The sequence below is a fragment of the Artemia franciscana genome, chromosome 12 (assembly GCF_032884065.1).
Source record: "Artemia franciscana chromosome 12, ASM3288406v1, whole genome shotgun sequence".
Taxonomy (NCBI): Eukaryota; Metazoa; Arthropoda; class Branchiopoda; order Anostraca; family Artemiidae; genus Artemia; species Artemia franciscana.
This window is the reverse complement of record NC_088874.1, coordinates 32,647,617-32,663,065: the sequence shown is the minus strand read 5'-3', so window position 1 is coordinate 32,663,065 and position 15,449 is coordinate 32,647,617. Positions and strand designations below refer to the sequence as shown.

Genomic DNA, 15,449 nt, shown 5'->3' with positions numbered 1-15,449 from the left:
TCGTAGAGGGGAGGGGCGGGGTCAAACCCCCTGCCCCCACCTCTGGATACGACCTTGTAGCCAGTCAAATATTGACAGTGCTATAGGGTTTAAACGTAGCCATACCGTAACAATGGCTAGCTAAAACAATACACCAATCAGGGAGCAAGAATAGGTTCTTATGGATATTAAGCATACCAATTCCGTGTGCCAAGTTAGTCAATATAAAACTACTGTTAAGTTGAAAAGAAAACCTTTAATTTTTCAGATATGCAGTAAAATCCAAAGCAAAATCTTTGAGGCAAATTGACCGCATTTTTTCAAAAATCCCTGTCAGGTTATGGGGGTGGTGTTTAATGAAATTACCCCTCCCCCCAAAAAAAAACATTCTCCAGTGAATTCCTGTTTCTAAGGTCTTTATCAGTGTATATCGAGTATTTTCGCCATTTAAGCTTCCCAGATCATACACACTTGGTGAAAAAAAAAATAGGACTCATATATACATATATTTTTACAATTTAGTTTGATGCTAAAACCATAAATTTAAACAAATCATTTTTTTTAAACCTGTCAAAAATTAGTATTTATATTTGTTAAACAAAGCATAATGTCTAAAAACACAAAAACTGCTACTTAAAGTAAGCGATTTAAAAGATACAAAATAATCAACACTCAAATCCCGCACTGCAAAAGACTATTGTTCAGGTAAATTAAGGCACATGAATAACACACACTAATGTCTTAACTACAAACTGGCGTTTATATGCCGTGGCACAAACATGGCACTTTACACAACAAAAAGAAACACTGGTTTTGTTTTAGGCGAACAGCGCGAAACGCTGTGCACTCATAATGCCCGTTTTCTCAAGTGTTTAGGAAAGGCACACGATTTATCCCACATTGAGCATAACATTTTTTGTCATGGTATAAGACGTTGTCAAACACAAATCAAACACAAATTCGTGTTGCAATCAAAACACAAATTTAAGGCTTTGCTTTTTATTTGTACTAAGACAGATCTAATTCCACAAAAGTGACGTCGTAAAGTCCGTCACTGTCCGTTCGCGTGATATCCATGTGAAACAATTCTTCATTGCAGTAATGCTTCAGAACGTTGTCGTCCAATCTTGATACAGCACTGGAAGAAAAGAAAAATTTATTTGTAGATCGACTGAGTGATTCAAAAGGGGCTTTATCCAGGTAAAATTGATTTGAAAAATTCTTCTCAAGAAAGTTGAGAAGTGTTACGCTATACAGTGTTACAATATACACATTGTTTCTTTTTCAGCAAAAATCCGAAAAAAATTAATTCAACCTTTTGGGATTTACTTTAGTGTAAAACTGAGTAAAGCTTCCTTTTTTTACGTTCAGACGGCTCAGAAGCCCCCTCATCAAATAAGCATTCCAGCTTTCCCTACCTGCGTATTTCCCTGCCATAGATGCATCCTTGAGACGTAACCATGAGTGATTGGGGGATGATTTGACCTTAAAGAAAATATATATCCTTCAGATAATGAAGGTAACACATACACCAACACTTATACACATTTTCATTCAAATAATAACTATAATCCAAAGGGCAAATTACTTGCCCTAGAGTACTCTACTCCAAATCTAAAGAATTACGTAATAAAATTCCCCGATTGGCTAATTAATGACTAACTGCCTGATATGGCATGTAGGGGGAGGGCAAAAGTTTTTTTTTAATAAAGGCAGGGAGAGAGGGGACAATTTTGTTGAATTTTCAATTTTCTTGAATAAAAATACCAAGAAAAGGGGGATGGCAAGGTTTTCTTGCAATGTAAGGAGGGAGGGGGAGAGCAGTTTTGTTGAGTTTTCAATTTTCTTAAATAGAAATACCAAGTAAAGGTATTTTATTTGTAAAATTTTAGCCCCCCCTCCCTTCCATTGACAGACAGCTAAGATAATACTACCTGAAATGGCACTTTCAAATTTCATACCTAGGCTTTGGTATTTACATGCTAACTTTAAGTAACTCCAAAAAAGTATGTTTGAAAGCTGCAACTATCTAACCTACTATATTATTTAATTCACTCCTATAAACTAACAATGGATCCTGTCATGGGGTGGGGAAAAGGGGCACACATATAAACACAGGGGGGGGGAGGAGGATTATCTCTCATTTATTTCCAACGTTTACTCGAAAATGATATAAAGCAAAAACAAAATACTCTAGTTTACTGAGAACGATTTAAAGAAGGAAAGATTTATTCATAAAACAATTGTAAGAAGTCCAAAGGCATTATGTGACATCAATTGTAATGTACAACAAAATCAATTTTAAGAGCAACTTACCCATTAATCCTATTTTTCCTGTATAGGCCTCGAATGGTTTCAGCTGACATTTTGTACTTTTCAACAATCTATAAAAAAAAGTAAAATAAATCATATAGAAACACAAGAATTTATGTAATAAGTAAATGTCGGTAACTGCCAGCCAATCATTAATCTGGAAACAATCACAAAATGTTATACAAGAGACGAATTAATTGTTTCCGAAAATATATCAGCGACACCAACAGTCAATAGGTTTTGGATCCTCACCTGAGAGCGTATTTTTGTATTGAAGCCTCAAGCCTGAAGGCCAGCGAGTATTCCTAACTGTATAAATTTTATAGAGTTTATAGGTTTCATTCAGAGGTGACAAATTTCTACGTAGTTTGGAAAGCATATCCTTTCCTGTCTCACGGCGGGGGATCAAACTGAAACTTTCACTAAATTTCTTAAAGGAAGGGGTTAAGAGGGGACTTAAGACCTTGCGTTTCAAGGGAGTGGGCAAAATGTATTTTCTCTAGCCCTTACAAAACAGTATGCGCTCTTTCCCCCTTTTTTATGCATGTCGTCTGAGTGGCTCATTGACTAGTATGTAGCTAAAAATATCAATAAAGAAAAAAATTATGAAAAAAAATAATTTGATTATATGTATTTATATATATATATGCACATATATAAGATATTATTATATGTATGTTATTTATATTTTCTCATAGGAAAGAAAGACATCTCTAAAAATCACATCCATGTGATATATATATATATATATATATATATATATATATATATATATATATATATATATATATATATATATATATATATATTCTATTACACAGATATGCTTTTTATATTTTTTTTTCATTCCGATGAAGAAATATAAATAACATAAAAAATGCATATAATATACATAAAAATAATAATACAAATATGAAATTTGATATATTTTTTTCCTTTCAATATTTTCATTTTCGTTTCTTCGTATCCAAAAGAAGAAGAAAAGGTTAAAAGCAAAATATCCATAATCGTAAAAATTGGTATATCCAGTTGTGTACCTAAGTGGCTCAATTCGCTTCTTCAAAATAAAAACAAGCATATTGGAAATAACCCCTTACAATGAGAAATAGAACTAAACCCTCCGCATGAACACCCTTCACTACTTTTCATCGGAGACCCCCCTCCCCCCTAATAATGTGGAAAAAATTATTATATATCCCATGCCCCTTGACTATCCGGATATGGACACCTCTTGCTCCCCACCCAATAAAAATGCTAGAGATTCGCCCCTGGTCATACCTTACCTTAAAGCCAAGAGAAAATTTAGGATTTTTTTTTCAGGGGGAGGGGGCTACAAAATTTTTTGGTATTTACGTGTTATACCAACTACACTCAAGAAGCTTGATCTGTTTAAAACCGGTTTTTCTGTGTGCACTCTCATATAATCGACTTAGCTTGAGTGAGATTAACTACTATGCAGGTAGATATGGCCCTACAAACTGAACCTTCTGTTTAGACAGTCTAACCAGCTTTTCGTTCTAATAGCTTACCTAAGCAGTTCTAGCAGCGATTTTGTGGTTCAGCAAGGGATTTTATCAGAGAAGGACTCATTGGTATTATGCTTTGAAACCTATGTAAAATATGCTAAACAACACGAATCAATTCAGGGGTGGGTTGGGGTCTGAATCGGTGGCGTAATTTCATTAGAATCCTGGGTAGGGGCAAAGTTGGAGCCAATTTTACCAAATGAAGTAAAAATTACAGTGAAAACTAAAAAATGAGCCATATAACACCATAAACGTATAGATTTATTAATAAAACTGACCGTTTCTCTGGATGCTTAAATTATGCATGCCTATCTAGTTTCGACAAGATTCCTGAAGAAACTAAATTTCAGCTGGGGTGGGGGCAAATCGGAGTACTGGGAGGGGGAGTTAAACCAAAATCTGGAAGGGACAGTTCCCTCCACCCTTCCCCATCGTCAATTATACCCTGGTCTGAACCTACAAAATCCACCGTTGACAGAACTTACCACTGCTAACAACTCAAAGATAAAGTGTAACGCACAGTTGGAAATTATCTGCAATGCACGGGGGTCTTACAAGGGGGGGGGGGGGGAAAGCGAGCACCCTATATCCATGGAGTACTACAAATACACAATTTTGCAGCGTTTGGGGGGAAAATACATTCATTTCTGGAAGTATTTTAGACTTGCACCTTCCTCTATCCAGATTTATTTAGACTGGCCTAGTCATATAGACAAGAGTGGAATTTCAGGCCTATTCCTCTTACGAAATCCTTTTTAGGTGCTCCCAAGCCCTGACAAGACAACCTAATCTGTTTATCTTAGTTTTGACAAGATTCCTGAAGAAATTAAATTTCAGCTGGGGGCGGGGGAAAGTAAAATATGATATTTTATGTTTTTTCCTTTTAATATTTTCATTTCTTCGTATCCAAACGAAGAAAAAAAAATGTAAAAAGGTCGTCAATGACATAGCAGAAATTAATTTTCTTTACATTTAATCTACTAGTTGTTTGGTTTGTCGTTTGTGCCCCTCCCACCAGGTAAATTCTTACATACGTGCCTGGGCTTACACCCCCTCTGGAGAAATTATGACGGGCACCCCAGCTGTAACATAAAACTTAAATAGCACCTTAAATCAAAGCAATAAATAATGGCGATATAATCTTAAAAAGACAAGAATTGACGACATGTAAAAACCATTTGTCTTGACCGATAAAAAGTGCACATACATACAAGACACCAATTAAAGTTTAATTGCGACATTGCATAAAGTCTGGCATTGTAATACTGCTAAAATTGTCAAGGTAGTTTTATCTTCTAAATTTAAAATGAATATCTAACCATTTTTGTCAATGGTATTACATAAATTAAATAAATAAAAGTAAAAAAGACTATTGAAGCAGAAGACTCAAGCCCAAAAATATTTGGAATTTGGGGATATGCCTTACTGATTAAAATAAAAAGTTACTTTAAGAAAAAGTTCCCAAATAAAGCTGAAGACACATTTCCTTTTTTTGCGAATTATTGAGTGTGAGATACGCCATTTGGCTTGAACACGAATCAAAACATTTTTTTCTTAGATCCACCTAAACCCTTTCAGCACTATGGAATTTAAAACATATTTATAGGTAAGCATCAAGGTAAACCAAATGACGTTATGTGTTGCAAGGTGATCAAAATACTATACCTGATGCAGCTAATAAAAGGGAGGAGAGACCAAGCTAAAAATTCAGTTTTGGAGGGGGGCGAGTGATTCCCCACCAAAAATGAATGCTAATATGCTATTATGATGTTCCTATCTATAAAATAGATGTTGCAGATACGCTATTTCGATAACCGGGATACACTGGACGTGCTTCGATTTACCCCTACAACTTCCCGCCAAGTTGAAATTCGAAGTACACAGGGCCCCAAGAAATAGACTCAAAAAGACTCTAGGGAAAAGGGCAGGAATACTTACCGCTCCCACAAGGCCTTGAACTGTAGGCGGTGCTACATAAAGTGACGTGAATATATCTTCTCCATCTTGACGCACATGAATCAGTATAGCTTCATATTCAGGCGGCCTAAGTCGTCGCCGTTTCACAACGGCACCCCCCGAGTACAGATGAGGTGAACTAACCAAATCCGGATCTGATGGAAGCTCTATCTGCCTTCTTCTACAAAAAGAAACAAATAAATAATTAGAGTTCTCAGCTTAGAAGCCAAGTGTACTTTTTTTGGAGGGAGGGGGGGAAGGTTGGGCCTCGACTGTTTTAAATTACACAAGGTACTTGTATGATATGGCACCGACCATTCATGTTGTTCATCCGTGAACGCACTGTAAACCGGTTTCTTTCGCTAGTTTCTTTCAGCTGAGCGTGAGACAAGACAAAACAAGAAACAGAATAGGTGGAAATATTTGGGCTATATATTTGCACAATGGGGGGTGGGGTGTAAAGTATGTAAAGTGAGCCAGAAAATAATTCTTACTTCATAATATGCAGAATAATTGTAGTTAACACATTTTACATGCAGACCTACTATACTTTACCCCCACTCCTCCAATGTGTAAATATTTAGCCGCAATTGGTTTTCTAAAGTAAATTTTTTATCATACTTTTTTTCATTCTATTGAATGCTTTTCAGCTTTTAGCAAAGGGCTCAACCTCAATTGCAGGATTTGGGACAAATCATGCTTCATATCTCATCAAATTGTCTACGATTGTCTTACAAAATATTGTCACTTTTTTTCTTTCAAGTAGAAGCACTACTCCATACCCTTCAAGGTTATACCCTTCAAGCTTTCAACAAAGACAATTGATGGAGTCAAGATAATCCAAGAAGGAAGAAAAATACGAGTATCAAATCCACCATTAAGCAAAAAAAACTTTTTGTATTTTAAGTTGTTATTTTCTAAAACAAACATTAAAAAAAAACTTCCACTCAATCACTTTTCTAAAGAATCCAAATTAAAACATAGATGGGTAGGATTGAACAGAGCAAGCTACATGGAAACCTACACCAAGTAAATAAATTCGTACCCAATTTCAGGATCTGGCGAAACTTCTATTGCTGCTGTAGGTGCAACTTGTCGAGGCAATCCACGAAGTCTAAAAATGATCGTACTTAAGTATTTTCTTATTATTTTATTTTTATTTTCACTTATTTTAGGATTATTTAAGTTTTATTAAATTATTTATAAATTCATTGGGATGAAGGAGGAGCGTACGTAGCTGTTTTGGCTCGGAGGCAGTTTTTTGAGGGGAGGGGAGAAAGGACATTATCCCGTGCATAGATATTTTTTCACTTTGACAAGACGAAACCTAATAAAACTCCTGGGCCAGTTCCTTAAAGGACATGAAATGGATATTCGGTTGGCAAAAATAAGAAATAGAAAAAGAATTAAAAACATTCTTTTTAACTATTGTACACGCTACAGCAACATTACTACAGTAGCTAGCATGAGAATGAAAGAACACCGTCCATTGGCGAGAAAAATCATAAAAAAAACATGTTCACGGCAGTCCTACCATAGCAGCCCTTCTGTTAAGTCAGAAAGAACTTAAAGGCTGCCAAAATTAAAAATAAGTGTAGACTAGGTGACATGCAAGGAGAGAGTTATAATTATTTCATGTGTTATGGCAGTATGGCAGTTATGCAGTAGGCAGCAAATGGCGGAAAGTATAAGCATTATGGCAGATGTGTATCATGCGCGGCGAAACAACTGGCGTTCCAAGATCGCCAGATGATATAGAGTAGGCAGTCTCTCGACAAACTGATTTATAATGAGGAATACAAAATTTCTGAGCAAATAGTTCTCCACCTTAATCTTGACATCTGAACTCATAGTATAACAACCAAGCTCTCATATTTAACTATAATCTCGTCTTGTGCTCAATATCTCGTCTTGTGCTCAAGTCGATAATATCTCGTCTTGTGCTCAAGTCGTAGTCAATTAAATATGATACACATTGACAGATTGAGCACAAACATGATTACTTTAAATTCAGTTAGTTTTATTTAATAATTCAAATTAGATTATAGATGACACGATGGTACTCTGAACTACTCGTATATAGTTATTTGGAATTTTTTTTACTCAATCGTTGTTTAATGGACATCAATGTGCCCGCAGCATGGCAAGTAGGCTGGAATATTTTTTTTTTAGGTAGAGAATTAATAATATAGTTTTAGAAGAAACCGTATAGATATTATGATTTTCATAAGAAAAGTACGAGCCAGAAGGACACTCCTCTGTGTATACGCCTCGCCCGCATCAACATGGACCCAAACAACAAAAAAGGATGTCGATTGATCGGTTGGCTAAACGAAACACACTCAAAGCATTACGCTTAGGTTGGATCTCAGAAAACCGTTTTCATAGCCACAAAAACAAACGACGGGTGACAGAATGCATTGTACTTGTATAATTTGGGCTATATATTTATACGTTAGGGGCTGGAGGTGGTGGTTAGTTTAGGGACGCTGTCGAAACACTTTACCTCCTCCCCCCCCCTAATATGAAAATATACACCCCAAATTATACTATTATATAAGCTAAATGTTATACGAAGGTTATATTCTATTAGGATTAACTGAACTTTTTGGGTTTGTTCCGTTTAATTAACTACTACTAATTGGTATAATCGGATTCCCAGTATCTCGTTTGGTGCAAAGAGCATGGGAAAACTATAAGAGCGGACAGTGGCGCTAGTGGGGAAAAGAAAGATCACCATGACCAGGTAGCGTTAGAGGATTATGCTCTTTTTTTAAGCTTAGTCTGAACTGCAACATACTCGCCTTTCCAGGTACTTCAAAATATAAGGAAATTAATAAAGTAGAATAATGTCGCTAGTATGCCTACTAGCTTAAAACCAAATACCCTACCAAACCAGCCAAAATTTTCCCAAGCTTACATGTGCGTATTTTGTGCCAACTGACTTTGGGTTAAAATAATTCTTAAAAGAGCAATTATTTAATTATACTTACATAGATACTTATAAATTAAAGCTGAAATTTTTTGCTTTCAGGAAAATTTCAGCTTTGATCCTATTGCATTGCACAATTAATTAATCATATATCAAACATCAAATGTTCTTTGAATTTTTCTACTTTTCTTGATGTTACCAGATACTACAGTGTCAATGGCGCTAGTAGTTCTCATTTCCCTTCTACCGAGAATTAAATTATTGTTATATTATTAATAAACTGGATCATTTATACTGTTTTGTCAAATCGCCGAAGATCAAACTCCCATAAATTCCCCCATTTGATTAAGTCTTTAAGGGAACACTGACTTTTTGCTATTTGCCTCCAATGGCCAATCACTTTTTTCTCGCTTGTACTACGAAAGAAGAAAGTGATTTTGGATTGTTTTTACAATGCCTTGAAGGTCTAATACTCGCCAGCGACCAGTTGTCAAAAGTAAAAAAAAAAAATGCTTACATTTTATAAAAAAAAAGATTATCTAAAAAAAATTGAATACAAAGTTGCTTATGGCGTTCCTGACAATTGTATGTTTTCTTTATAATCTCAATAGTTAGATAAAAATGAGTCAATTATATCTGGTTTCGAAAAACAATCTACCAGTTGCATTCCGATTATATGTCGAATTTGAAAAATAAAAAAGGAAAAATTCATAAGCTAATGTCCGCTGAATCATCTGTTGTGTAACAACTTGGTAGGCAAGAATGGTCTAGTGCCTGAAAATTAATGCTTACTATTTATTTACAATATTCGAAACTTCAGTTAAAAAATAATTTACTATCCTGCGGCAACATCGTTTGTTGTATTTCGTGTTCTCTCACTTACATGTTTTATTAATAAAGCCTCATGTTAGTCCACTCCACATTTTTTACGTTTTATTTGGACATGAGGTTAAATTTGGTTTACTAAAATAGGAAAACTCATATATGTTATTAAAAATTAAAAAGATTTATAATTCAGTCTTTGGCTATCCTGTAAAAAACTTATCTCATAATTCACGCCTTTGAATTACCATAGCCCATTTAGCCACTGAACGGCTCAAATACCATTTTTTCAACTAAAAGTCTGTTTTAAGCAAAATCAATTTGAGGTACGCTCACTAATAGCTAAGCAAGAGAATGCCAGCTACCCTGAACAATGTTGCCACAGAAATTAGGTTTTGATTCATACGACTGAAATTTTGGGATTGTCAATCGACAATAAGCACTAAAAGACTCAAATTAGCAATTCTAAACTACAAGTTTATTTCTTTGATTTGGCATATAGCTAAAGAATTCAGAATTGGTTTTACACCGATACCCTACACCCTACCGATGGTGCAAATCTCCGCTTCATGTTCCTACAATTGGTTTTACAAATTGGTTTTACACCGATAACCTTACACCCTACCGATGGTGCTAATCTCCGCTTCATGTTCCTACAACCAGGAAGTGTAATAGAGAGTTGGAGGCCAGCCATCTTGTGCTTTCGCACACACTTCCTTTTTCCTTGCCCAAGTTTATCTAGGTACCCATTTACAGCTGGGTAGACTCTGGCTGAATCACACAACTGATGCCCCGTTCAAACTAAATAACCAGCGACACCAGGATTCGAACCTCTGTCCTTGTAAACCGAACCTCTGTCCTTGTGGACAAAGGGTCTGAAGTCAAGCACACAAACCACTTGGTTAAGACGGCATTTAGCTAAAAGCTTGTTTTATTAAGAGAACATAACTCCAGTTCATTCCTCACTTTCTGCGTTTCATTAATGAATCAAAATGTTATAGTTGAAAATCTTTAAGAATTCATTGATCTCGAAACGTCTAATAAAAATCCACTACTTGTTTTTTGTTATTTAGAGGACCAAAATAACTCCAGTGAGTCTTTAACGAAAATATTACGGACTGGATGTCTGTGGCAACCCTGACCCTAATGCACTAAACCCACGAGGAGTGCCATTGGTTACATATTCTCATGGCGTTTGCAGTAAACCTGCTCCTGTAAGCGTAATGAAAAAGCAAAAACCTTAAAGCGAAGAACCTAAAATGACTTTCACAGAACAAAATACGTTTCAAATTTAAATATCCTGCACCAAGTAAACAAATTCGTACCCAAGTTCTGGATCTGGTGAAGCTTCTATTACTGGTGCTGGTGTAACTTGTCGAGGCAATCCACGAAGTCTAAAAATGATTTTGGCTTCAGTACATGTGGATAACATTTTTTCTATTTAGTATTATTTTTGGAGAGTTTAGCCATGAAAACAAAGGAGTTTCTAAGGAGTTTTTTTTTATTTAGTATTATTTTTGGAGAGTTTAGCCATGAAAATGAAGGAGTTTCTGATAAAACTAAACAAATGCCTTATCCAAATTAATTCATAACTGATCACACCAAACCAATCCATGGAGGCGGGCTAAGCTGCACTGAGCAACGTATAAGAGTTAGACTTAACCATGAAGCTGACGCTTATGATAAATACGTGCACAGGTGGGGGGACCCAGGAGGGGCGTATTAATATTTGTTATTATTCAGAAACCCTGGGTGAACCCCGTCTCCTTTTTCCCTCGTTGGATATCAAATGAGCATGGATGTGGGGTTTGACATGGGGGGGGGGGGGGCAAATTCAAGTGAATTAAATGGAAAACATGGCAAACGAAAATGAATTAAACAGGTAAATTTTTGAACAAGAAATTAGCGTAAAATTAAAAGTAATGTAAAAAAATGTTTAATGTGAAAAAATTAAAACTTCCTTAATTAAAAAAAAGTACGAATATTTCTCATCTGGAACCCTTTATCAACGAAAAAAACAAAAAAGCAATTTTTAACATATTTTCGTTTCGATTGTATATGGATAGGCATTATGGGCACTCACATGTCTCAATTATATATAAAACACATCATTATTTCGTTTTTTTTTTTTTTTTTTTTACGGAGGTCAAGTAAAAAAAAAAAACAAAACAACATAGCTATACATAGTGTAACTATACACACTTAACTGAAAAATAATCATAGTAAGAGTTTTCTTTTATGCCTATAATTGGTGTCAACTGATACCATCTACTGGAAACTATAAATTTTTCGCAAACACTGGTTAATGTAATAGTAAAATCGTCTATATTCCTTACTTCATTTCTTTTGCTTTTTTTTTTAGCTCCAACTAGAAATTATGTAGAAATTAGAAATTATGTAGAAATATATCGTCTTTACTCTTATTTACGTTTCTTTTGCTTTTCTTACTATAACTAGAAATTATATGCTTTATTATGTTTTTGCAACCAAACATTTTTCAAATTTTAGAGCAAATTTTGGAGCATTTTTCAAATCTTATTTTGAGGTTCGTTTCTTTTTCTGGAAGGGAGTGGGGACGGTTTACCCTTTCTTATCCTGAAAAGGGCTTACCTTGTTTCTACCATGTTTTCAGGAAAGTTTCACTTTTTTTTTGCATTTATGGCATACGTTTTAGCCTTAAGAGGTTACCCTTCCTCCTCAAATGGGACCTCTAAGAAAAAATGAACAGCCATAATCTAATTCAATTAGTACACAAGTAGGTAATTAGGTAAAGAGATGGGTATTTATTGCCCGCACATTCCTCAAATTTTAAATATTTTTACGATTCATCCTCTAATTTCGTACATTTTTTTGTTGGTCATCTATTTTTGGTGGAATTTTTGAAAGCAAGGCCTCTACTCAGCTCCCTACCAGAATAATATTAGGCGTTCGCGGTACTAAGTATAAATAATTCGCATATTTCAAATAAATATACCTAGCAGTGACTTGTTTTTAAGAAAAGAAGCACTGCAACAAGGCTACATTCAGTGAAGGGGGTAATGGGTTGGACCCCCCCCCCAAATGTTTGTTCGACTCAATAAATACAATAAATGCAGAAACACATTTTTGATGCGTTTTCAATACTTTTAGACCCCCCCCCCTCCACCGAACAAGTTTCCTGGACACATTCCTGCATTGCAAACACCTTTAGATTTGGAATGAAGCCAAACCATACTAAGACAGTATGAACTAACCCTTATTAAAGTATAAAAGAGAAAAAAAATATCCAAATTACCTTAGGTCATGATGTTCAATGTAAAATCCTTGGAGATCCAATGGCCCCCCAACCTGAAACACAAACAAAAAATTGAATCAAAAAATAAAAAAACAAACATTAAAACATAGAAACAAAATACCCAAAGACTGAAAAGTCTCACGAACTAATTATTATGAACAACATTTGCAATTACAGCTTCAAGTAATTCCAACTTCGGTTCAAGATAAATTTCCGACTATGCTTTATGTTTCATGTTTTATGCTTTATGCTTTATGTTTTATGCTTTATGTTTCTTTTTTTCTGGTTTTCTTTTCTATGAATCTATGTAAGCCACCCTATTATGTTTTTTTTGTGTATAAAATGGAGCCAATTTTGGATTTGTTGCATGTATAATATGACCATTATGTTCTTTTATTTTTGCCAGTGGTCAGTATTGCTAAATTTGTTAATTTGTTGAAGATTTCTTATCTGAACTGAACTCTTCCCCCCCCCCCCAAAAAAAAAAATACTTCATAGAAAGTGTTTCTTTCATGAATAAATGAAGAAATGAGTTCTTTCATGCAAGTTAAAACATGAAAAAGATAATAAAATAACTTTCATAATGGAACACAAACAAACCCAAAAACACAGGGCCGGATTTAAAGCTTTGAGGCTTCGGGAAAACCCGAAAATGAAAGCACTGAACAGGACACAACTGATGAGCTAGAAGTAATGAAAGGTGATATTCAACTCTCAGGTACTGTTCTTGGTACAGAAAACAATTGTGAAAGGGTAAGCAAGACCTTGAAAAAGAGAGATTGGTTGGTGAGATTGTAGATAGTATAAACTTTTCTGCATTAAGTAAGTGTTATAAGCAACTTGTCATGGACGTTTTTAACGTTGTCATGACGTTTGTCATGGACGTTTTTACTGTTGTCATGACGTTTGTCATGGACGTTTTTACTGTCTGTCCCACTATTCTTCCTTTTCTTATTATGATGGAAGATCAATTTACGGAAATGAATTTTATATTTTTCAAAAAAATATTTGAATGGCGATGTTGGGTAACGAGAAGATAAAACAAGTGAACGGCTTCACTTATCTAGGTAGTAATATTAGTAAAGACGGTAAGTGACACCTTGTGACACCTGACGGTTTATAAGTGGCCACAAAATTCTTATTTTATTTTAAAATCACTTTTCTGCGAATTGACAGTATGGTGGCGGGGCACATCTAGCACTTTGACGATAAATCACATCATTTCAATTTTTATTGAGAAAAAAGTCACTCGGTAACAATTTATCGCGCCACCTGACATTGAGCACCCCTAGGTCCGTGCCTGTTGGTAAATCCTGGCCAATTCACAAGGCTTCAGTTTGGATTACACTACATTTTTTTATTTTTTTATTTATTTTTTTTTTTTAGGAATATCTAAATGTAAATACATACCATAGAGTTAGAAATAAAAGAGAGAACAGATTCAAACTAATTTCTCAAATTTTCTTCCTTCGAGTCTAAATGGCCTTTTCATACTATTAAAAAAAAGGGAGAAGAGAAAATAACAACGTTATGCAGTACAAAAAAATATATTTGTATACATATTTACACTTCTTTCCCTTTTGCCCTTTTGTAGCATTTTTTTTACACTTCTTTTCCTTTTGCCTTTTTGTAGCAATTTTTTACACTTCTTTTTGTATACATATTTACACTTCTTTCCTTTTTGCCTTTTTCTATCGAATCATGTATTGCATGTTCAAAATTCCCCATTTTTCAACAAAGCAGTCATTGGTACGTAGGTCACTGGATACATACCATAGAATTAGAAATAAAAGAGAGAACAGATTCAAACAAAGTTCTCAAATTTTCTTCCTTCGAGTCTAAATGGCCTTTTCATACTATTAAAAAAAAAGAGAGAAGAGAAAATAACAACGTTATGCAGTACAAAAAAATATATTTGTATACATATTTACACTTCTTTCCCTTTTGCCCTTTTGTAGCATTTTTTTTACACTTCTTTCCCTTTTGCCTTTTTGTAGCATTTTTTTACACTTCTTTTTGTATACATATTTACACTTCTTTCCTTTTTGCCTTTTTCTATCAAATCATGTATTGCATGTTCAAAATTCCCCATTTTTCAACAAAGCAGTCATTGGTACGTAGGTCACTGGCATTCCCCTTAGGTCAATCCCTGGTGGAATCATTAGTTGATTATATCATCCTAAATCTTAAAAAAAAACTTCAAAAAGACATCACAAATTTATTTATACGAATTTTGTATGTTTTTACTTGTCGGATAAGCTTGTCAGAGGAGGGGGTGTTCGTAATCCCTAACCCCCTTGGATACGGCCTTGCTTATAACGCCCGATATCCATATTTCGATATATGCCATAAAATTAGAAATAGAGTCGATTCCAAAACTCCAGATTCTCGAAGTTCTCATTATTTATTCCATTCTTCTATTCCAGGATAGGGTAAACGAGATTTCATTCTGGTCAACAAAAAAAATGGTATAAATACAAATATTTATACACTTATTAACATTTTTTAGCCTTCTGCCCTTCTATATTCAACCAAATATGGTCAATTCAATATCACCCTATTTTCCAACAAAGCAATGATTGGCACATCGGTCATAGTAATAGGCCATATGTTATTATAGGTCATTGGCATCACCTAAGACAACCAA

At 34.8% G+C, this 15,449-nt stretch overlaps 1 protein-coding gene across 2 annotated transcripts in view; it reads right to left on the bottom strand.

The window, feature by feature from the left end:
- Window positions 1–220: 220 nt before the first annotated feature.
- The window catches only part of LOC136034006 (protein grainyhead-like), a 36,874-nt gene continuing 21,645 nt past the window's right edge, over window positions 221–15,449 (bottom strand). Inside the window, exons 4-9 of one of the 2 annotated variants that reach the window (XM_065715049.1) lie at window positions 12,803–12,855; window positions 10,854–10,922; window positions 6,820–6,888; window positions 5,757–5,955; window positions 2,296–2,363; window positions 221–1,117 (exon numbers count right to left, since the gene is read on the bottom strand). In XM_065715049.1, the coding sequence (XP_065571121.1) occupies window positions 988–1,117; window positions 2,296–2,363; window positions 5,757–5,955; window positions 6,820–6,888; window positions 10,854–10,922; window positions 12,803–12,855 (588 nt within the window). In that variant the 3' untranslated portion in view covers window positions 221–987. The remainder of the gene's footprint in view (window positions 1,118–2,295; window positions 2,364–5,756; window positions 5,956–6,819; window positions 6,889–10,853; window positions 10,923–12,802; window positions 12,856–15,449) is intronic. The other variant, XM_065715050.1, reaches the window with a different exon arrangement.